Source organism: Crinia signifera, chromosome 19 (assembly GCF_055691185.1).
Source record: "Crinia signifera chromosome 19, ASM5569118v1, whole genome shotgun sequence".
NCBI classification, from domain to species: Eukaryota; Metazoa; Chordata; class Amphibia; order Anura; family Myobatrachidae; genus Crinia; species Crinia signifera.
The window spans coordinates 59256063-59281440 of NC_139226.1; the positions used below are offsets into that span (position 1 = coordinate 59256063).

At 43.2% G+C, this 25378-nt stretch overlaps 1 protein-coding gene across 7 annotated transcripts in view; it reads right to left on the bottom strand.

The window, feature by feature from the left end:
- The window catches only part of BRSK1 (BR serine/threonine kinase 1), a 288433-nt gene that overhangs the window by 138955 nt on the left and 124100 nt on the right, over positions 1–25378 (bottom strand). For 6 of the 7 annotated variants that reach the window (XM_083162637.1, XM_083162636.1, XM_083162639.1 and 3 more), the window contains exons 2-3: positions 21720–21814; positions 12689–12774 (exon numbers count right to left, since the gene is read on the bottom strand). In XM_083162637.1, coding sequence (XP_083018763.1) covers positions 12689–12774; positions 21720–21814 — 181 coding nt within the window. Of the gene's footprint in view, positions 1–12684; positions 12775–21719; positions 21815–25378 lie in introns of all 7 variants that reach the window. The other variant, XM_083162642.1, reaches the window with a different exon arrangement.

A 25378-nucleotide genomic window follows, 5' to 3' on the forward strand; every position in this document is an offset into this window, starting at 1 on the left:
ATTAACTGGCCGACAGTCGAGATCCCGACAACCCTTTTGAGGTTCCATGACACCCATAGAGTGAAAATACAACCTGTGGTGAGTGAAGCGAGCCACCGAGCCTGCAGCGCTTCTTTACGCTCGTCCCCCTGTCGGAACAATGGCAGTCGGGACACTGACTGTCAGAATCACGACTGTCGGGCAGTTGTACCACACCCAGTTTACTTGATCCAGCTGTGTGTGTGTGTGTATAGGTTTCCCCCCGAGTATTACAGTTTTCTCCCACAATCAAAAAAAAAAATCAAATAGGTTAATTGGATTCTGACAAAAAATGAAGCCTAGTATTATGTGTCCTCATCCACCAAACCTCAATTCACAATGGAACAAGTGGTGGTAGTGCGAGTGAGTCGTGCCAAGCTGTGTAGTGTTCTGACAATCCGATCATCGGGGGGAATTAAGCATGTACAAAAGTCCAGATTTAATATCCCTGAGCCAAATTAAACTTGTGTGACTAATATGCACATTGAAGTGAAAAAGATGCTCTATGCAGGCAAATCGTATGGGACATGGGGCCTGATTCTAATTAGCTGCTACTCGCCAAATTTCCCAGCAGCATTGCAAATGGATGTGTTGCAGGAGGGGAGGTAACTATGGCACAGAGTGATGGCACCGGCCGCGGAGCATACTGGGAGGGATCTGTGATGGATCCCTCACACAGTCCATAGGCTTCTACAGTGTATCGCTGGCGATGACCTCCGCAGCAGTACACTGGCGTGCATTCGAAAATATGGTACAAACCCAGAAAATGTGCATCCGGCCTTAAATATTCTCTGTGAAGCACTGTGGAATATGTGTGCGGTATATATAACTGCTAATAGATATATACTAAACAGTTACAAAGAGGCTCTGTGTCATCTGCAGATTTTACCACAGAAAAACATTTGTAAATGTGTTTTTTCATGGTGGCCCAAATCATTAAAACCGCATCAGCTTGTTTTACTCCTGCCAATCTGTGCATAAATAATGTAGCTAATGCAGCCCTGCTCCTCAGACAATGGCAGTTGAGAGTGATTGATTTTATGGCTTAGAGTAATATTTTGTGCAAGGATTTTCATCTCAAGATTTATGGCAACAGTAACACCAGAGAATGGTTTATGACAATTTAAATATGACGAGTTTCCAGGCTTTTTAAAAGATATTTTCATGATGTATGATGCCTGTGTAAAATCTATGGCCCCATTGTTGAGTTTATGTTTGGGAATCAGACAAATTCCTGATAAATTTAGCCAAGTAGAAAACATTCAAAATGGAATTCAAAATGTAAAAATTGTGCTTGAATTCAGTGATTACACTGTATTTGTGACTTAATTTACTACAATTTTGCAAGATATTTTGTCAAATTTGTGCAAGGTTTTTTTTGTAAAATTTTATGTACAATTTATAAAAAATGGTACAAGCTATGCTGCAAAGATAAAAAAAACAAAGTGCTATTATAGGTGTGTATGGTAGTGTATATATAAAAATAATAAATACATTTTTAAAAATGGATTTAAAAATATATTTAAAAAAAGAAAAAAAGTTCAGATTAAATGCACATAGCGTACAAAAGAAGAAGAGTAGTGGCGGGGGGGGGGGGGGGGGTAAACAGACAAGTTATAGTTCAATTAACAAAATGTAAATACACAGTATAGACAATGCTGAGGACAGTTACACTAATACTACTTTCAAACACAGAAAAGAGGCATATGGTCAAAATTGCTGGGGCTTTGGCACTGGTCCCAACAAGGGTTGACCCAGGTGGACCCTTTCACACAAAAAACACCATGTGTTTAGCCAGATTGCCAAATTACCAGGTCCAAATGCTTGCCTCATCCTTTTCATTGCTTATCTGTACGGTGCACTGAGCTGGGCCTGGTATCTAACCTGTGTTCCAAAAGCCAAAAAAAAAGTGTCCAAGCCCCGGCTTCTGCCTGAAAAGGGTTATGTTATATGTCTCCTACTGAATTGTGCTTGCTGCGAAGAGCCAACAGGTACATGTGTGCTATAAGGGCCTGCTTCAGAGTTGTATGGCAATGCATTTGCAATTTTTTTGGCTGAATAATTGCTATTGAAGCTGCCACCTAGGGCTGAAAAAAGGAGCCCACCCAAGCCATTACCAACTCATTTGCAACTGCATACACCAGCCTATATACAATGAAGAGAAACGTCAACTATTAGGGTAGTCCTTTAGCTACAAAGACTTGACACAGCAGTAGAGATGCTGCAGCCTCTATGTACGTGATCACAGCTGATGACATAAACATGCCCTATAAACAGCAGAGATGTGTCTACTTAACGCCACCCTAAATGGCCACTTCTTGTCATTCACTGAGAGCAGAATCACAAAGGAACCTTTACACACTCACAGTGCAATTACTGTGCATTAGGGATGCCAATCAGGGATTGAAAAATGCCTAATCCCCCGGATCTCGGGATTGGCTTCCTTAATACAAAAACCCGCCTCAGCCGCCATGCATATTTACTTACATGTGCGGTGCAGTGCCGGGCCGGTGGCCAGTTGGTTTGGGCAAATGGAGCCATACGGGTGGGCGGTTGAATGCAGCCAGGGTGGGTGGAAGGGCTCTTGGAGGCGGGAGGGCAACATGCCCAGGATGAGGCAGCTGTGTAGCCTGTGCAGCATGCCCTCTGACCTCTAACCCCTTGCAGCGCGGGTTCGCCAGCACTGGCTGCGAATGGATGTTTAACATAAACATCCATTCGCAGGCTCTGGGGACCCACCCCCCATCATTCAATGGTCGCCAACCCTCAAATGATGGCGAAGGCCCACGCATATGTAAGGTTGCTCTGAGCAACCTTACATATGCGTGTCCGCTCGGGAAAAGTAGGCGGACAGCTGACATCCGGTGATGTCAGCTGCCCGCCCCCTGCCTGTATGTCATGCCAATGGAACACTGCATGCATGCACCAGTAAACAGAATGTTCACCGTTGGTACACGCACCCTGCGTATGCACATGCATACAAATGGTCAGGCTGTGCACGAAGCATCCAGAATAGGTTCCTAAGTATTTATGCATGCGGTCAGCTATGTTCAATAGTGAATTAGGTCCATAAATCCAAAAGTGACCTGTGTTTAAGCATGGATATCCTTCAAATCTGGACTGGTCGAGAGCCTTGTTTACTGAGTTTGGGAATCACTGAGCCAGGCTACAGTGGTTTATTTATAATGGGTGCAATGTGCGTGGTGCACAGGGGCCCCGGAGTCTCAAGGGGATCCACACCACACACACACTGCACCCATTATTTAATTCTTACACTCCGTGAAGGGAGCAGCGCTGCTGGAATTGCCAAAAAAATGTTCGCCACGCCATTTTCCCAGCAGTTTGTGTGTGCGCAGTAGAGTCTGAGTGCTCTAGTTCTAAAGCCCCCCATACACGGTCCGTTTTTGCGGTCCGTTTTGTACTTTTAAAGTACACATCGGATCGGATCGCATGCCTTGTGCATGCATTGTGCATGCACTGCGATCTGATACGATGTGTACCTAGTACAAAAAGTATGTGCAGCACATACTTTTTGTTCCGTACTATGTGATGCACGGGAGCGCGCACCGCATAGTACAGAACGGAGCCGGTCCACAACGGACCGTGTATGGGCTCCTTAAGTCTCTACTGCACTAAGCAGCTGATGGGTGGGCGCTGCTCCCTTCAGAGAGGAGGAGGCCCAGACAGAGGAGACTGCACATGGATCTCCTCCTCTCTGAAGTACCGCTACCAGGTGTTTTGTTCATAAGTTTGTAAATCCAGTCATAAGGACACAGAGACATGTGAGTTCACTGCTCTGCTGTTTTATTCCATCCAATTCCAGACACACTGCCTCAGGACCACCCACTTCCCAGTATTCCCCTGGTCCTAGGGACCATCACCGAACATTCAGGCTTACACATATTAGTAAGGGAGCGTCTACAAATATTAAGCATTCTAATACACTAACATCACACCAGGTAATGGTTGATCTTAGCTGACCTACAGTAGAATAAGACACAACATATTCCTGATCTGTGCATTAGGAATAATTGAGAGACTGGAAAGGATAAATAGGAGATTTAGGGGCAGATTTATTAAGCTCGGTGAAGTGATAAAGTGTCTGGTTTTTATTACCGGCCAATCAACTTCTAACTGTGAAGTCACAGGTTTGGTTTGAAAAATGAGAGGTAGGAGCTGATTGGCTGGTGATAAAAACCAGACACTTTATCACTTCACTGAGCTTAATAAGTCTACCCCTGATTCAGTGGAGAGAGGGGGGCAGTAGGACCTGTGCAGAGCGGTCTGGAAGGTACAGAAGCGGTCTGGAAAGTACAGAAAGTCCATGTGATGGGGGTGAGGCAGTGCAGATAGGAGCTGTGCAGACAGAAGATGTAGTGAAGGGGGCAGGTAGGAGGCTTGAAGGAACATATGGGAGATTTGTTGGGGGGCATGTAGGAGCTGTGAAGAGAGGCTGTAAGTGGCAGAAAGAAGATGTGATGGGGGGAGAGGCAGGTACGGAGTGCGCAGAGAGGCTGTAAATGGCAGGAAAGTTGATGTGATTGGGGCAGTTAGGAGCTGTGCAAGAGGCTGGAAGGGACAGTCAGGAGATGTGATGGGCGGCAGGTAGAAGCTGTGCAGAGAGGCTAAAATGAGCAGATATGAGATGTGATGGGGGCAGTTAGGAGCTGTACAGAGAGGCTGGAAGGGGCAGATAGGAGATGTAATGGGGCAGGTAGGAGCTGTGCAGAGAGGCTGGAAGGGACAGATAGGAGATGTGATGGGGGGTAGGTAAGAGCTGTGCAGAGAGGCTGAAAGGGGCAGATAGATGTGATGGGGGGCAAGTAGGAGCTGTGCAGAGAGGCTGGAAGGGGCAGATAGGAGATGTAATGGGGGGCAGGTAGGAGCTGTGCAGAGAGGCTGGAAGAGACAGATAGGAGATGGGAGGGCAGGTAGGAGCTGTGCAGAGAGGCTGGAAGGGGCAGATAGGAGATGTAATGGGGGGAAGGTAGGAGTTGTGCAGAGAGGCTGGAAGGGACAGATAGGAGATGTAATGTGGGGGGGGGGGGGGGGCAGGTAGGAGCTGTGCAGAGAGGCTGGAAGAGACAGATAGGAGATGTGATGGGGGCAGGTAAGAGCTGTGCAGAGAGGCTGGAAGGGACAGATAGGAGATGTGATGGGGGAAGGGGCAGGTTGAAGATGTGCAGAGAGGCAGGAAGGGGCAGTTAGGAGCTGTGCAGAGAAGCTAGAAGAGACAGATGGGAGATGTGATGGGGGCAGGTAAGAGCTGTGCAGAGAGGCTGGAAGGGACAGATAGGAGATGTGATGGGGGAGGGGCAGGTTGGAGATATGCAGAGAGGCAGGAAGGGGCAGTTAGGAGATGTGATGGGGGGCAGGCAGGAGCTGTGCAGAGAGGCTAAAAGGGACATATAGGAGATTTGTTGGGGGGCATGTAGGAGCTGTGCAGAGAGGCTGTAAGTGGCAGAAAGGAGATGTGATGGGGAGGGGCAGCTACGGAGTGTGCAGAGAGGCTGTAAATGGCAGGAAAGTTGATGTGAGGGGGGCAGGTAGGAGCTGTGCAGAGAGGCTGGAAGGGACAGATAGGAGATGTGATGGGGGGCAGGTAGGAGCTGTGCAGAGAGGCTGGAAGGGACAGATAGGAGATGTGATAGGGGGGCAGGTAGGAGCTGTTGCAGAGAGGCTGAAAGGGGAAGATAGGAGATGCGATGGGGGGCAGGTAAGAGCTGTGCAGAGTGGATGGAAGGGACAGATAGGAGATGTGATGGGGGAGGGGCAGGTTGGAGATGTGCAGAGAGGCAGGAAGGGGCAGTTAGGAGATGTGATGGGGGGCAGGCAGGAGCTGTGCAGAGAGGCTAAAAGGGACATATAGGAGATTTGTTGGGGGGCATGTAGGAGCTGTGCAGAGAGGCTGTAAGTGGCAGAAAGGAGATGTGATGGGGAGGGGCAGCTACGGAGTGTGCAGAGAGGCTGTAAATGGCAGGAAAGTTGATGTGAGGGGGGCAGGTAGGAGCTGTGCAGAGAGGCTGGAAGGGACAGATAGGAGATGTGATGGGGGGCAGGTAGGAGCTGTGCAGAGAGGCTGGAAGGGACAGATAGGAGATGTGATAGGGGGGCAGGTAGGAGCTGTTGCAGAGAGGCTGAAAGGGGAAGATAGGAGATGCGATGGGGGGCAGGTAAGAGCTGTGCAGAGTGGATGGAATGGACAGATAGGAGATGTGATGGGGGGCAGGTAAGAGCTGTGCAGAGTGGATGGAAGGGACAGATAGTAGATGTGTTGGGGGGAAGGTAGGAGCTGTGCAGAGTGGATGGAAGGGACAGATAGGAGATGTGATGGGGGGCAGGTAAGAGCTAGGATGGGATAGCTCACTGACTGTGTAGTGAGTGAGAGGCTGTAGGGTCTACATTGCTGCTCTTTGCAGTGGAGGAGTGCTGTAAGGGGCCCTTAACCTACCCCAATATTCCCAGCAGGGACGAATTAGGGGCCTAATGGGCCTGGAGCTGAATATTTTAAAGGGCCAATTATGAATAATGTAGGAGGAGAGGCTAAAGCCATGCAGTCATGTAGAACCCATACACTATAAGCCCCAATGTCTCCCATAGATATATAAAGGTACACAAAACGCGTAAATGTGTAAAATAGGAATATCATTTTAACACTTATTATTTCTGGCCAACCATGTGGCCAGGCTGTTTTAATGATGACCTTTGTTGGCCTTGATACCCAGGTTAATGGGCCAATTTTTTTTTTTTTGAGCCAGTTCAACCTGGCAATAACCCTGGCCAAAAGCATGGTGTAAAGGGGCTCAGTCATGAAATTAGAAAGTTTTTGATCTTAGAATTATCTCTGACTTAATGAAATTGAACTTCTGGTTTTTAAGTTAACCTAAGAATTGCAGTATGATAACCTTGCTCTGTAAACCTGCTGCACCTGTACAATGATCCATTTCAATTATCCAAAACAGATGGCAGCTAACTGCAGCTACAGGGAACATATTACAGGTCATTTATAAGACATTTATGAAAGGGATACATAAAGTCATTCATAATCATGATAATTAACAACCGAAGAGCCTATCTGAATGATCTGCTCCTTGCCTCTGCTTGCATACAGTTCATGTAGGACAGTGCAAGTTTATCTAGCAATTTGTCTGTATTCCGCACTGCACTGCTGACAATTATTGTTCAAGATCTGGTCTGCTATTAAATATACACTTGGTTGGACTTTGCATACGGTCCATAAGTTACCATATCCTCCAACTGTACCTTTTGGCAGGTACAGCACCATTTTTTGTGGCCTGTTCCTTTTTTTGGGTCTCCAACTGCACATTCTAAGTATAGGAAAGGGGGCATATCCATGCCCCCATTACCCGTGACCACGCCCACTTTCCAAATGTGTACCGGTTTTTGCTCTTCAGATGTTGGAGGGTATGAGTTACATCATGGTGCACCACCTATGCCACATCATTAATGGCAGTGCTGAGATGTTGAAAAACACTGGCAATAGCAGTCCGATGTCTGAGGTTTGTAGTATTGCTGCACAGCAGACAGCCTCCGCTAGCTATAGTTTTTGATTACTGGAGATTCTGTGCAATGGAAACACTACCTGGAAACATATGTAAACATGTAATAATGGAAGCACTTCTTACACTGTATGTCCATACGTTAGGGGTGGACATCAATCATCAATGGTCACAATCATCACTGGTCTGTACCAAGCGCCCAAAGGTTTTAGCTTGTTGTAGAGTGTCACATTCTGTATACTTTGGTATTTGAAATAAAAAAGAAACAGGAAATAGGAAATAAAAGTAAAGAAAAAAACTTGTAATCTTTTCGGATGTTGGAGGGTATGTACCTAGACTTGTTCCTGGTATTTCTTGGTGGAAAGTCTACCAGGTAGAGAAGCATTTAGTTGAATGAAGTAAAGAGGGAAGGTTCCACTGCCTCTACATCTCTTTGTACTACTAGCTCTGCTTTAATTCAACTGTAGCTTTGGATGGTTTATGAGTCCACTCTCAGCTTTCCTGAGCCCCTCCAATACTGTAGATTCACACATGAAGAAAAAGAAGGGTGCAATGTTCCATTGCTGTGGCATTTTAATGCCACCAACAGTACCCAATCTTGCACCCTTCAGGGGCTGAAATCAGCCCGACTTCACACAAAAGAGTTCATTGTCCTATTTGGCAGCAAGCACTTTGTACGAATCTAGACTGCTGTAAATTGCGCTTTCAGCACTCTGTTTGGTGGACAGCTCGAACAATCCACCAACCTGCAAGTTGACAGTCATTCACTGTCTGTTAATAGAATACTACCTGGTACCTCTGACTGTGTGTAATTCACAATCAGAGGGACTGGGCAGCATTATCCAATAGATTGTAAGTTTGCGAGCAGGGCCCTCCTACCTCTCTATCTATATGTCTGCGCTATATAAGAAACTGTAAATAAATAATTACATTTTGTACCTGCCTTCCAAGAATCTCAGAACACCCCTGCTAGAATCATAAGGCCCTGATCAGTTGCCCAATGTGCCTATAAGTTAAGAGGGTACTGGCTGAGGCGGGCATTGTTCTTATTTCAGGGGTAGTCTCAGACTCTTCTATACCCCTAACAGCGAAATGTTCCATGGCTACCTAAAGAACTTGGCTCCATACATCAAACAAATCCTGCCGACAAAGGCTGTTACAGTGCATCTAACGATGGTGAAAACAGAAAAAAAATAATGTTTTAGAAATTTTTACAAATTGTTTTGGTACCTAAAAGCCCAAGTTTGGGCTTTTAGTTCCACAATACTTGAGAAAAGCAGCTAGCTTGACAGAACATGACTGCTGACATAGGCCTGGGGATGTAGTAAGTTTACCCATACTCCTCTGGTACAGTTATACCCCTTTTACACATAAACCCTGGATCCAACCCAGTATTTGGAACACGGATTCAGAATTTTGGTCCATTCACATGCTGTCCCGCAGTGTAAACGGGGGCGGCGCTTAGAGATGACATCATCTCCAAGCGCCGGGACCACTGATCACCGAGCCGGGCCCCGGACCAATTTTGGTAATACTTACACTCTGGAATCCAGCGGCAGTGGCAGAAGCACGGTGGCTATTATTCTGGAGATCTGCGCACAGAGTGGAGTCTGAGCTCTCTAGTGCTCAGACTCCACAACGCAGTGGAGATTTGTGAATGCCCAGTAGGATCTGAGCACTAGAGCACTCAGACCCTACTGCTCCTGGCAGAGAAGAGGGGGCCTGGCCAAGGAGGCTGCACACAAGCCTCCTCTCTCAAGTTGCCCCTGATATTCGTGTTGTTACTTGTCTGCCATGATTACTCCAACCAATTACCACCACTTCAGGATTGGTGATAACTGACCACTTATTTTACTGTACTTCATCTAGGTATATTTACTAAAGGAAGCAAATGACAATACTCAGATACACCAACATAATAGAAGACAAAGGGGCAGGGCCGGCGCCACCACTAGGCAGCTTTAGACAATTTTGTGTGGGGTCGGCGACTGGAGGGTGGCACTGAGTCGGAAAGAAGCAGCACAAGGAGCAGTAAAGCAGTCGCCAGCCCATTAATCATCCGAGCAGGGGCACTATCTTCAACAAGAACAAGTGAGCACATCTCCACACTGCCAAGCACCCCCTCACCCCTCCTCCTTTTGAGCAGCACAGTGGTGGCGCAGCGTCCTTACCCCCCCCCCCCCCTCATGGAGCTGCAGCAGCCGCAACCCACCGTGGAGCAGGTCAACAGCCGCGGCACCTCTCCTCCCTCCCAGCACAGGTCTTTGTCTGGGGTGCTGATGTGCCATGGGGGCAGATGTGCTAAGCCTTACAAAGTGATAAAGTGGTAAACTACCAACCAATCAGGCCTGGTACAGTACTTAATCTCCATCTACTTTATCTGTCTCCGTGGCTTAGTACATCTTGACCATGAAAATTTTATCTGATGGACAAAAGGCTGCAAAGATTGGGAAAAACAAGCAGTGCTTTGGGGGAAAAAACTAATAAAATGAAGTGAATTTGGAATATTAGGCCGCACTTTACAGACTAACACACACAGTCCAAATATCTATAAACGTTACACAATGCTTTTGCCTAAACAGACCATGACAGTCTGAGCGCTGTGGAGGGTAGGTGTGACTCAAAGAACCAATCCAAATGTGTAAACACAGAATTCATAGCTTTTAATTGGTCATTCCACTCACAAACTCCTTTTGCAAAAGCCGTAAAGCTGCATTAACTACTGAGTCACAGTATCTTATATTATACTGAATATTGAATAGCAGTACCAGGTTGCATGTAATGTGCCTGACACAATTACTAATACAGAAAAGGGCACAAAGCTTAATTGCCACAGAAATGATTAAATGTTTCCCTATAGTATTCCAACATACAGTACTATGTACCGTAGCCGACTGTGTCTGTTTCATTAATATATCTATTCATTTTCAAAAAAAGCAGTACACATAAATAGCAAATCTGACTTGTGATGCTTTCAAAAGATAAATAAAGAACACTACAATCTAATAATGTTGCGAGCAGAACTCTAGTTATGACTAGACATAAATTACTGCCATTAAAAAATGGATATAAAACAGTGATGTGTCCTCAGTACAACGCATGAGATATACAGTACTTGCATCAAGATGTATCACAATGCCCTGAGCTTGAATATGTATCATACATCTTGATACTCAGAATATGCGTGCTCTGTTGTTCTGCTCAAAACTCCTAACAGTCATTTTCATGTCCTTAAATGACCATGCCCAGAGCCTATTACATGTTGCAGTGCGCCATCTGAAAGCAACCCAGCCAAAATGCAATAGGCAAAATGTGAGTAGACACTAAAATGCCTATGACAGAATACATTTAAGCTACATTAACCCTGAATGCAGATGAGAATTCCTTTCATATACTCCTCGATTATACAACCATAGGGCAGAACATACTAATACTGTAAATTGGATTAATATCAACTTAATCTATTAATGGCACACAGAAATCTTTTTACATTACAATAAGAGATTATAATATGTACATAACAAATCATGTAAGGAAGGGAGGAATTAATATACAAGGTGCTATGAATACATTGAAGAAATTAACATTACGGACCATCTTCTATTTCAAAACATTGAGTGCCAAGTTAATTTGTCAAAAAAGGTGTGAAAATTGCCCATTCAAACATTTTTATTCATCATAATGACCTATAATGTTACCTTGTATAGGAAATATCATCTTTTTTACATAACATTTTTTATTTGAATTTATATAACAAATGTGAGTGACACTGGCCTTTTTAGCTGATATTTTGCACATCTCGAACAGAGATGTTGGCACTCAAAGGATTAAGATACTAATTTCCGGCCAGCCCTTTTATAGTCCTCAGTGTTCAGCGGGGTTTATTATTATTATGCCATGAAATAGTCAAATACCAAAAAAAGGGCTTATATCCAAACAATGATAATAATAAATTTAGGCAGAGGGGGTTGCAATATCTGTTGTGCTTAAGGGTGTCTGTGTAAATCAACCCCTGGTATTAGTTATCTGACATTTATTGCTTGTTAGATACTTTAAAGCTAATGTATGCAAAGGCTCATGTCTCCTTTCTGTTTGTGTTTGCTTGGTAAAACTTTAGAGGATAAATGGAACCAGAACTGCCATTAGAAATGATGAGTAAAGTGGCGTGTTCATGACATGTGGGTGCGCCCCTCCCCCCCCCCTATGTTGGTACGGTCAACCGGTTGACCCTGAAGTGTGTGTGCTTGCTCTATTTGGGGAAGTTATTGCACCCCTGGCAGGCCTGGGCCTCAGCAATGTGTTCTTGCCCCTACCCCTTTTGGTGATCTTGTATGGAATCTCTTACATTATTGTATAATTTATTTATTTACTAGTGATGTCTGTGAAATAATACAGTTGAGCATGCTCCGTAAAAAAAAAAAAATCAGAAGAAAGATGAGGACATCTGTTTGCAAAGTATATAAATACATATATGTCGGCGCTGCAGATTTCTAGAGAGGTTAATAATCTGCTTATGTATATGCAAATTATTATATAAAAGATAAATGAGGCACTCAGCAAAAAGAGGAACTGTTGGGTGCTGGTGTTACACAGTCCATGCATTCCATTTCAGCTAGAAACAAACCTACTGTTGATTATAATTATGCGGAACAGACGCTCGAAAAGCCACAAAATACATATATGGCACGTTGCAGAATGTTCGTTTTGAATCAAAATGCAATAAATACTGTATGGTCATATTTTTCTTAAATAAATCAAATAAACTAAAACCATTTTCCCACTATGATTAAATTCTTGCACCCCACTTTTTTCCCTCTCAACAATGCATCCCTCTACAGAAGGTTAGGCAGATAATAGGATGTATAGAGTAAGCACCAGCTCTGGCAAACCAGTTTACTCTAAAATACTTCTGAATATTTCATAGAAGTCTCACAAAAGGAGAACAAGCAGTTATCATATGTCTTTGTAACCCAGCAAGGCATTAAAAGCAAGATGCTTGTAATTTACATAGCATCCAGATTACTAAGCAAAGGCTCAGAAGCGGGTGCTGCCTAGAGCAGTAACAATGCATGCGCTTCTCATGCCAAGCAATACAGATGCCCAAAGCTCTGCAGGCTGGTGGAAGCAAGGGAATGTCTGTAAATACCTACAAATATTTCTTATTCTCATAGACATCATGCAGCTTGAGAACGTGGGGATGTTCAATCAGCTTCAGGATCGCAATCTCTCTTTCCACCTGCAGGAGTAGGAATGAGACACAGAGGTCAATGTAAAAGGAATATAACAGAGGAACGAACGCTCAAAGTATTACAGTATGCTGACGTTCACTTTTTTCTTTTTGTAGAATCTATTAGTAAGTACAATATATAATAAATGTAAAACTAACACTTACAATGTTATGTTCTAATGTACTGTACGTCGTATTCATTGTAAAGGTAGAACAATGATGTCATCAGCTGTAAATGATCAGCCTATTTTTTTAAGTTAGTTTTAATAACTACACTATCATTAAAAATAACTTAGGGCCTTATTCTAGTTCACTCTTTCTGACAAAATCCTTCTTAGATGGACAAAACCATGTGCACTGCAGGGGGGCAGATGTTACTTGTGCAGAGAGAATTAGATTTGGGTGGGGTTTTACTTCAAAGTGAGATCTATATTGCAGTGTAAAAATAAAGCAGCCAGTATTTACCCTGCACAGAAACAAAATAACTCACCCAAACCTAACTCTCTCTGCACATTTTACATCTGCACCCCTGCAGTGCACATGGTTTTGTCCATCTAAGAAGGATTTTGTCAGAAAGAGTGAAATAGAATAAAGGTGCCCATACACGGTCCGTTTAACGGATCCGTTCGGCACTTAATTAGCACGCATCGCATCGGATCGCATCCCTAGTGCATGCCTTGTGCATGCACTGTGATCCGATGCGATGTGTACCTAGTACAAAAAGTATGTGCAGCACATACTTTTTGTACCGTACTATGTGATGCACGGGAGCGCGCATCGCATAGTACTAAACGGAGCCGGCGAAAACGGACCGTGTATGGGCTGCATAAGGCCCTTAGTGCCCTAGAAAAACTAGCATCCTAGCATATCAATGTTGTGGTTTACGAAAGCTGCAGAGCTATGCTGGATGCATATCTCAAGTATTGAGAGAAGGTTTGGCATATATAAAGTGACTTGCCCAGAAGGAAAAGGATTTAAGCCATAACTAGGAGTGATGTGCCAGATCTCATACGTGACCTTATATACAAGTATTGGCTCCCTGCAATCTCCAGCCGATTACTCTCATAGCCCCCTGTTGCCAAGTACATACATGATTACAGCCAACCAGATGAACCCATCATGGCTTATAATCTTAGACACATCATAGTTCCTTATGGTATCATCTGCTCCTGTATCTATTTCCTGCAAGTACCAAAGCTTAACCCTCATTCACACAAATATTTTCACCCTATAGGGAAATATCTCAAAGTATTAAAATGTACGAAAGCGTTTGCTACAGTTTTAGAACAGAAAAAGGCTTTCTTTGTAAAGCGCATTGATGGATATGCTTTCGAAAAGGCACCTACACCCTCTATTGCTCTAATTAAAAAAAGTAGACCACACAGCATGCTGGAACTTGTAGTCCAATAGAACGTGGCCTAAGCTTGCTCTATTCTGATCTGATTTACATAAAAAAATCCTACGAATTGGCACGAATACACTACTTTAAAATGGGATTAAGTATAATGTGAGATAAGAGCATATGATATGAGGATATTTTATAAAATAATATTACTAGTACAATTGCTCCTCTTCATGCCTTCCAAAACTGGCAAACATATATATTAGAATTTCAACTTAACTCTAATTCATAGATTGGAAAAATATGTTCCCTAGACATATGCATATAATTGAGAGCGAACACATTGCCATCAGGAGGGGCCCAGACAGAAAGGGGGCCCAGGACTGGATTACATCAAGTATCATTTGTCATAAACAAATATAGAGGTAGAGTAGTACGACCAGAGATGCGGGTGCTGGAGGTCTCACCAGTCATGAAAAAGGGGCGGGAGTGACTATTTTGTCAGTCCTGGGCCCCATATTTTCTACAGGCAGCCATGTTTAAGACACAGATGTGCTTATACCTGCTGCAATCCCGAGGCACAGCTCTTCTGCAGCACAGCAGGATTCTATTGGCTTTGATGTGCCAACTTACATTAAGATCTGGAAAGCATATCTTTTTGGAATCTGTGCCTTCTATGCAATGCCATCAATAGGTGGTGTTGGGTATAGAAACCTACATCTTTTTTGTTCACAAACCCCACCCCCCCACTGGATTAGGATCCAATGATGCACATTTGGACCCCCAGATCATAAACCCAGACGTCTATATACCACTGGGACAGCTCTATATTGGAAGAACTGCCCTGGTGGGTTAAGTAATCTTGCATATATTGTCAGTCTAAAATGATGGAATGAAAGCAACGAAAGAGGGAGATTATTGCAATTTATCTGCAATATTTAATACTTCTTCCTCTAAAGGAGACAGTAGTATTAACATATGAAAAAAAAACTGCACCGCGCACATGCCGAACTCGTTCTGCGACATCTCTTGCCGCTCCTTAAACAGAATATGTAGTGTACACATGACCGGCGGTCAGAATGCTCATGATCAGAAGACCCACAGCAGCATCCTGATAATGAAAATCCTGGCAGGTTGTACGCTTATCCTCAATCAATACCCCCTAACACTCCCTACCTCATGCCTACCCCCTAAGGCTGTTCTATATATGGTGTTTGAAGTGGGGATTAAAAAAGAAACAGGAAATAGTAGATGAAGGCCAGTTCATGGCAGTAGGAAACAGAATGACTGCAGGAAATAATGCATCCCTGCAAGAGACAAGTAGCCTGGTGGTTGTACAAACTAATGAGCTGACTCAGCTCGGAAAAAGAACAAGTTGGTTGATAAAACAGTCCAACCTGTGGTCCTAAAACCTAAAGTCATCTCTAGAGACGCACTTGTTGACATTTGAGAGACATTCCAAAAGAGAAATATATACAGTTGGTGGGTCATTGACACTGTCTCTGTAAGGCTTAAGGCACCTCATGGTTAACCTCATGGTTAACTCATGGCACCTCACCTCACCTGAGAGAAGTGACGAACTCTCACCTTGACCCCATGCAGTTCGCCTACCGGGCGAACAGAAGTGTAGAGGATGCGGTCAACCTCGGGCTTCACCATATTTTACAACACCTCGACCACCAAGGCACCTATGCGAGAGTCCTATTCGTGGACTTCAGCTCAGCATTTAACACTATCGTACCTGGCATCCTGCAGCCAAAACTCCTCTCCTTAGGAGTCCCAGGATCAACATGCTCATGGATAGTTGACTTTCGAACGGCAAGGGAACAGGTGGTCAAAGCCGGCGCCTTCTCATCCAGCACACGAACAATCAGTACTGGAGCCCCCCAAGGATGCGTCATCTCCCCTCTGCTCTTCTCTCTCTACACAAATGACTGTACCTCAGCTGAGCAGTCAGTGAAAATTCATCAAATTCACAGATGAGCATAGGAATTTTAGATGTCAGGATAACTCCATGTCTGGAAATAGGTTTTTCCCCAATTGGGGTATAAATAAAGGTTCAGTCCATTATCTCCACATGCCTTGAGGAAGAAACCAGCAGGTTTTGAAACGCGTTGGCCGTGGAGAGGAGGGATCTGACAGTGGACTCTATTTCGCTGGACCAAGAGGCTCCGGGGACGCCTGGGATTATAATATCTTGCCTATTTGTCTACAATTTCTTTGTGGACACATTGATCCGGTGAGAGTCCATTGCTATACCCTCTGATGTTTTTATGTTTATTGTGAAAATAAAAAAGCGGTGCTTCACTATATGAGCTTCTCTACTCTTGCATATACGCCGGAGAAATTTGATTGCTGTATTGGTGACGTTACCGCTCCCCTAAAAAGTGATTGAAGTCTACTTTATATATAGTAGACCACGTCAAAGGGTACGAGTTATAAAGAACTAAGGAAAATTGTGATTTCTTTGTAACCTTTTGTTAAAACAATATCACACTATTGTGTCCCCCCATATTTGTTTCTCTATTTTGGGTACCCACCTGAGAGAGAGCAGGGGAGAAGGAAAAAGTGTGAGAAAATCAGTCTGCGCCCAGGGAAAAGTTGGTATTCTTTTCTTGTATGTGTACAGATGACACCACTTTCATCGGCCTAATCAAGGATGGCGACGAGACCGCGTACAGGCATGCAGTGGAGAAGCTGATACAGTGGTGCAGCAGCAACAACCTCGATCTAGAACCCACCAAAGCAGTTGAGATGGTGGTCGACTACAAGAAAAAAACAAATGCACTAGTCCCGCTAACAACGCAGTGGTGTCGTGGGTTGAATACTTCAAATTCCTAGGGACAACCATGTCCAGCAACCTAAAATGGGGATTAAACATAACCACAAACATCAAAAAGGACCAACAGCGCCTGTTCTTCCTGAGGCAACTTAGGAAATTCAACATCCCACAGGAGCTGCTGTGCGTCTTCTACACCGCCATCGTGGAGTCTGTCTTATGTTCCTCGATCACAATCTGGTACGGTGGCGCAAGCGAGAACGACATACAAAAACTGCAGAGGGTAGTGAAGACTGCAGAAAGGATCATAGGGACCGATCTCCCCCAATAAAGGATCTGTTCTCATCCAGAGTAAGGAAACACGCTGAGAAGATCGCAAACGACAGTCCTGGTAACAACCTGTTCGACATCCTACCATCCGGAAGACAGTTCAGGTCCATCCCCGTCAAAATGTCCAGATCCGCAAGAAGCTTCTTTCCATTAGCCGTCCATCACCTGAACAATCCAATCAAAGTGAATGCAATCACAATATCAACAGCCAAACAACGTGTCCCTACTTGGCGACCTGACCACCATTGTCATAGCTAGAAATGGAATGCATGTAAGGTCTTTATGTAATGTATGTAATGTCTCCTCCCCCCCCCCCTTTTCATCCTTGCTTGATGCTGCACTGTAATCCACAAAAAATTCCTAGTGTGCGCAAGCATACATGGCCAATAAAGTTGATTCTATTCTATTCTATTAGATAAACTTGCTAAAAGAGCAGTTAAACCTGCTGGAAAGAAGCAGCAGTCTGTAAGTTGTATTCTGATAGAGAGAATTCTGTACAATATCTATATAACTTATTCCACCTCACTAAGAAATGGCTTAGGCTTACATATGTAAACCAGAACAAATGATTCAGGTCCCTGTGTATGGGCTTGCCTGTGGAATAAAAATATTTTGTAAAACACAAAATCTTATAAAATAATGTTTCATAAGCCAATTTGATCCAGTCCATAATTGTGGGATGAGTGACCGCCATCCGTACTCTTGCTATGCAGATTTTAGCAAGCATCATGTTGTTTTTTAGAAGCTTTTGTAAATTGACTCCCTTTTGTACAGATAGTGCAGACTTAGGTTTAAGATTTGTTCTTATGCTGGCTGCAAATAAAAATAGCTGTGGCTATTTATACCAAATACCCTGGACTGGCGTATTCCTAGTGACCAGCCCATCAAAAGCTGGGGACTGCTACAGTCCAGAAATGGATACCAATAGGTCCGGGTTCTTAGCATTCAAAGATGCAACAGTAATGTAAAGTGAGTCCATCTCTGACTCAATTACTATTGAGTCAAGTGGCTCCTGCTGACTACGCCCCTGCGGGTATACTTTCTCATACCTGTTTCAGGTAGAAAGGAAACCCTTCTATTTTCCAACTGACACAATGACTGGTTGATGTAAATGGGTAATAGAAGCTGATAAATCTTTGTTTGTTCCAGACTCAACTGTGAAGAATGAATTATTATATAAAGTAGCTACCAGTCATGGGAAGAAAACAGTTAGGTGTTAGTGCCAAGCATCCTACAGTAGAGGGTGGCATCTTAGGAAAGATAAATATGTGAGAGAGATTATCAGATGTTCTTTTGGTAAGTGGTATATGCAACAATGAGTACTAGTCTGGCTTGCCCAGTAAGCAGGAGATCCTGTTCTAAGTTAACTTGATGCTTCAGGCAAGATTTCAGTTGGTATTCCGTAGCACCGTTCATAGTTCCACCCCTGACCCATTGCTTCTTGATCACATTATACTATACCGTATTGCTCTTTATTCACATTACACCATACTGTATTGCTCGTTATACACATTAAGCCACACTTTATGCAAAGGTAGTGTACTTGACAAATACTACTTCTAATCTGTTTCAAAAGAGAAAGTCCTTACATTTATGGGGTTTTTTTTTGGCATAGTTAGAAAGGATTTGACATACCAGTTGAAATTTATAAAGGATCTGTGTCAGTTATACAGTAGGTTATAAAAATGCTACACACGCTAGCATGCCACCCTCACACAGATGGGTCAGTTTAATTACAACCTGAAAAATACTGAAGAAAAAGGTGGCTTAAATATAGTTCCACCAGGTTTATGCTCCTTGAGTTATAAAAACTATCTTAAGCTGTGATGTTGACTATATATATATATTATAGTCAAAAGCAGTAGCAAATTAGTGCAAATCGCACCCGTTTTGTTGCACTTGATCACAGCATCGGAATCAAAAGAAGAAATAGACTCTGCAGCACAGTCTATTTCTACTATCTTCGAACAAGGGCCATGCTGCTCAATGCAACATGGCCCCTACTCCCCCCTCCAGCGCTGTCCCTCCCTTCCTGACAGACAATGCTGGCCCCCCGCGGGCTGCCAATATCAATTTGATATCGTTGGCCGCCGGATGGCTCTGTGTGTACACATTATTAGAGTGATATTGTTGGGGAAATTTACTAAGACAAATACAGCTAAAAAAAATTCTTATTTGTATAGTAAAATACGATTTGTTTAGGCACATTCGTATTTTTGGCATTTACTATGCCAAAAATACAATTCGTATTTGTATTTATGGCACATTTGTATTTGTATACGAATGTATACGCCATCGGAAAGACGAATAGGAATCACCATTCAAGAGAATGGTGATTACTAATTTACTCCCGAATGCCGCTATTGGCCACCTAGCGGCTTCTGATTGGCCGCTAGGCGGCCAATAGCGGCATTTGGGAGGAGGAGCCACAGGATGTAAACAAACATCCTGCGTCTCCTCCATACAGTTCGTCATGGATCGGGTGTTTGCGGTTTGTTTTTTTGCCAAGTCCATGGATGCTACATGGACAGAAGAGGACGTGATCTACGCCAGAGGACCCATGTTAGTATAATTTGCTTCAACAGGTACCCCTATGGATTACTTCAGGAACGGACCACTGATGGACCGAGGGCTACCTACGGGCTCAAGATAGGTAAATATAGTATAGTTCCACAGCAAAACCCAATTTTTCTATATTTTACAAAAAAAATCAGCTTGATGCCCACAGCCCAGGGGCATCGAGGACAGCCCCAGGCTTCAGCATGGGCAGGTTAGTTCTGGAGGACCCCTGCCCATGCCGACCGGTCAGGGGGTTAATGCTTTGACGTGGACACTTGTATAAAAAGTCTCCCCCCGGCTGTGGCATTACCCTGCTGGCTGGTTGGGTCTGGTGCTGGTTCTTAAAATACGGGGGACCCCTAGTCATTTTGTCCCCTGTATTTTGGGAACCAGGACCGGCCCTTGAGCCTGGTGCTGGTTGTGAAAAATAAGGGAACCCCTATGAAAAATTTTCCCTGATTTTTTACAACCAGGACCGGCTCTGTGAGCCTGGAGCTGGTTTTACACACTGAAGCCGATACGAATTTGCATTTAAAATACGAATTTGTTTTGGAAAAAATACGAATGGATATGACATCGGAAAATACGAATCAGTCAACTACGACTGATTAGTAAATTTTCCTCCAAAATACGAATTTGCATACGGCTAAAACAGCCGTATGCATTCCTATCCATTCGTATTAAGAATACGAATACGATTTTTCGTATTCGTATTCTTAGTAAATTTCCTCCTGTATATGATGATGGAAAGGTGGGAATAGCTGACATTTTTTAAATCTAATTTAGTCCAAGAAAGTCTAACTAAACTTTTGGTCCTCACCTAAAAAATCTTTTGGAAAACTGTCATTTTGAGTAATTCTTTGTCATACACAACAACAAGCTCAAGCTGTAGTTACAAAAAAGGAATAGTAATGTGTTTTCTACTCTTCCGAGACAGATCGGTCTTATTGAGCGTGACAATATTTACCCTCTGGCGGTGGGTGTAAATCAGAAGTCCTACATGACCCCTGAAGTGAGACTGGTAGCCATAAAAATGAAATAGACAAGCTGTTCCATTTGAAGGTAACTGAAGAACATTTGAGTAAATAGTTCAGTCCTATTGTGGTTGTTCCAAAACCGGATGGGACCATTTGTTTTTTCAAATGTGTTAGTTGATAATTTCCCATTATATGCTAACATTAGATTTATGTGTACACCAACGGACAAGGGACTGCTACACCTGAATTTGTATGAATGTATCACAAGGCGGTGACAGATAGTCAAGTTAAAGGCAACGGTTATTACCACAAGGCTTGTTTGTCACACAGTATTGAACTAGTTAGAACAGATTACAGTGGGAAGTTAGAGGTAGCAAATACATTTCATATTGTCATTGTGTAGGCTTTAAACATGACAAAAAAGTGCTGCATTTACAGAGGTCACCATCATTTACTTGAGAGCTGTTCTTAATATATTTTAAATTTATTTTTCTTCATATATTAAAAGCAGGAAACATAAGCAAACATGCTGTTTGTTTAGGTAGTGCAAGAAACGTTCGCCCAAATCTAACTAGTTAAGAGCATAAGAAAAGTAAATTGGATTTCTCCAGCGTTCGCAGATCTGCCTGCACTCGCTGATGTACACCGAGTGTTTCCACCATTTGTGGGTGCGCCCTTTAATTGCCGGGAAGAGCCCTGTAACCGCCCCCTGCATGTCACTCATTTTGCGAACGCCCCAGTGAGTGTAAAACTTGCCGAAGGCATACGCTATGGGGGTTTGCGCAATGATGCGCATGTGCACACTTCCACCATCAGAGATGGGCCAAATTCGGACCTGTATGAACAGGTCCGAATCGGACCCACAGTCTCCTTAGTGCTATTGACTATCAGCAGCTTCCTTTGTGCGGCAGGAGGTATCACATCCAAGGACTACGGTATATATAACGTTTGGCCTGAGTGAACATACCTTCATTAAGACAGACTCTGAAAGCTTTTCTCGGTTTACAATCTTTATTGCCACTTTCTGTCCAGTTATGCAGTGAATGCCTAGTTTCACCAAACCTGTGAAGACATAAAAAATGTGCAGTGTTAGAAACCTTCAGCAAATTGAACCAATAAAGTCTTATTATTCCTGACAACATGCTGAGTCTTTTACACTAATAGAGGGTAAAACGGTGAGATATGCACTATTTTTCTATCCGATTTTGCTTATAGTGGCAAAATCGAATAGTAGAATGGACATCAAATGTATTTTCTACATTCAATGCAGATTCGCTCCTGTGTAGTGTAAATCGAATACAAAAATAGTCTTGTCAGGCAAATTTATGGGCCGTATTCAATGCGGCTGGGGAGGGGGTTAAACGATGAGGATCGCCGAAAACAAGCGACCCTTGCCGTTTAACCCCTGCGCTGGGCACTCATCCTATTCAACGTTCCGGAGGAATCCTTGCTGTCAGAGGACGGCGAGGATTCCCCAAACGGTGAGTTTCGTGGCTAATGCAGGGAGCCCGCTCAATACTGACCCTGTGAGCTTTGGCGGCGAGCAGTCAGCACTGCTTGCTGTCACAGCACGCAAAAGAGCATTAAATACTGCCCTATATAGTACAGATCTGCACTATATAGTCAAATCGAATGCATTTTGCATACCATTCAATTCGATCCCAATTCTATCCCAATCATATCGTGATTGAATCGCAAGCAAAATCACACCATGTGTACCCACTATAAGAATGGGATCAGTTGGCCACTAAACCAAATATATACATTCTTGCAGTATGACAAGATGTTTTCTAACATTTGCACTATATACAGTACTAATGTTTTAATAAGGTCTATAGCTACTTTATAAACAATATCTATGTGAGGACAACTTTTTTTAGTCATCTCCCATCCCTCAGCCCTATGTGTTTCTTTGATATGACTTTCCCATGGTGACACACAATTACTGGATTGCCATAAAGAACGGCCAGTGCAAAACCAGAGAGAAAGGTGCGTATGCTGGGACAGGTAATGCAGTGTGTGCAGCTGCTGAATGGGAAAGTGCCACAGTCAATTTAATGTGGAGCAATATTTACAACACAGGCACCAGCTGTAAGTTCTCGGTCTTCCCGAATATTTGCAATTCTGATCCCCCACCTACATTCTGGTAATGGTGGACTAAGGTAACTCCAACCAAAGGGTTAAATGGAGGGCGTTCCCATGAATATACTGGGCGTTCCCTTGGAAATCGGTCCATAACGTGGGTGCTGGGAGTTGGCAGCTGACATCACCGGATATCAGCTGCCTGCCCACTTCCTGCCGAATGGCCACGCATATCTAAGGTTACCTGAGAGTAACCATAGATGTGCGTGGGCCTTCCACATCATTCGATGGTCACACACCAGTAATAGAAACATCTGCCCCACCTGAACTCTGCTCAGAAACCTAATAAAACCCAAATCTACCTCTCTCTCTGCACATGTTACATCTGCCCCACCTGAAGTGCTTATGGTTTTGTCCTTTAAAGAGAGCATTTGCTTTTGCAAGTGAATCAGAATCAGCCCCATTGTGCATGACTTACCAGCGACGATAACATAACATGTCTACGTCAACAGACTTAAAGGTCAGCCTAATTAAACTGCAGGTGCATGTTGTTTATGTGACTCTATAAAAGGGTCTGCATTACCCAAACCTGTCACTTTGTTATTAGAGCATCATACTGCTCTAAGGCTGTACAGTACATAGCCCAGGAGACATTTATACTTTATCATATTGACATCTGTTTATATTCTATCACATGTATCCTGTTAACTAATAAATCTATACTAGTGTGAAGACAACATGTGCACTAACTGCCTTGCTCACATAAGCAACACACCTACAACTTGTAGGCATCTGTCAATACATCCACAGATGTACAGCATGTGTCACAGCTACAATCAGTCTTGGTTTTGCTCCCAGTGTTCAGTTGACTCCACTTTTAAAAAGGTAATTTGTAACTGTTCAGTGAAACCCCAGACATTTGGAGAAATAAAAGGTTAAAGGAAGGTACTCCAAGATCAATTCCTTTGCTCCATTTCCTTGAACCCCATAGAATCTCTCAAAGAGCCAATTCCTGCCATGGACCAAAGCCTCTTTGATGACATTCAATTTGTTTGCCCTAAATGGGGTGAAACAAATATCGTGCCAATGAAGCTAGATACTATATCATCAGTTGACAGCGGCCTTCATGACGAAAAATAGAAAAATCCTGACCTTGGGTACGTCTGTGGAGATGTACTGTGTGCCACCACCACAGTTCTGCTATCCAACTCTATGCAGTCACTAGTTTCTTTCTCTGTAGTTTACTCTGAACCACACTGTAAAATGGGGATTAGTGCTAATGGCGACTCCCCATTTAAAGAAAAAAATCTTGGTGGCCACCTCATGGGTGTGCTGGAAGAGCTGCTAAGCTGATAATTATTTAAAAAATGTTGACAGTTCCGTCCAACTCATTGATAACTTAATACATTGAAGAGTTCAACTCAGGCAATGCTGGGTATCTCAGCTAATGTTTCATAAAACAAAGATGTACATAAAGCTTAAGCTGGGTTTACAGTGAGCGATATTTGGTCCAATCAGGCAAATCGGACTGGACTATCGTCATTGTACTGGACTATCATCATGAATGCGAGTATGCTGTGCTGTCCCCCTGCTCAACAAGAATTACCCATAGGCACTTGCTTCAAGTGCCTTATGGGAAATTCACCACTGCAAAAAAGTGTAGAGGAAAATGAGATACGAGCGTAAACCAGCCTCTGGAACTGAACACATACTCAGTGGGGACTTACTTACGTGACTCACAATAATTTGCATTATTTGGCAAGTATCACTGGCAAGTATGGTATTAAATTAAGATACTTCATAATAAGATACTTATATTTAGTTTTAAAATCCGAAATGGGACCATTATACATCTTGTTTACAATATTTCAAATGATAATTCCACTTTAAAAATAATAACTGTATAAATATCTTCGGCCCAAGCATATGTGCGTGTACCCGGGAGATTTAGATTAAAGCGTTCCTTGGTTGACGACAGAGAAATTTGTGTTTTCAATTTCAAACTCCATTTTGTGTTGTCTTCTCTACAAGTGTTAGCTTTGTACATAATTCAAACATTAGGCTGCAGGTAACCTGGTAATGCTACAGGGCAGAGCCGCTGTACTACACTTGTACGCAGTGGGCTGCATGAAATGTATTTCACAGTTACAATCATTGCACATAGCTCTGCTACTGTACATCACTGCAAAGCTGCTCTCCCATTATCAGAACTGCGCACAACGCCATACATATGATACCAGGGGGTTTATTTACAATGCTTCCTATCATGATATTTAAAAGGGCAGTGCTTATACCTGACATGTCTTGATAGTAAAAACATTGCCCTTTTAAATTTTAGTCATCATTACCATGATCAGGTCATAAAAAAATCACTTGGAATCACAGACGGGCCTACAAAAAGTATTTCTAGGAATAATAAAACAAAAATCCATACATTTATTTGTAAAACTTTTGAGCGTATCTTAAATTTCTCATTTGGGGGTATATTTATCCCCAATGTGTATCTCAGATGAAGATGGAATGGGATACATTTGTTCAAATTTG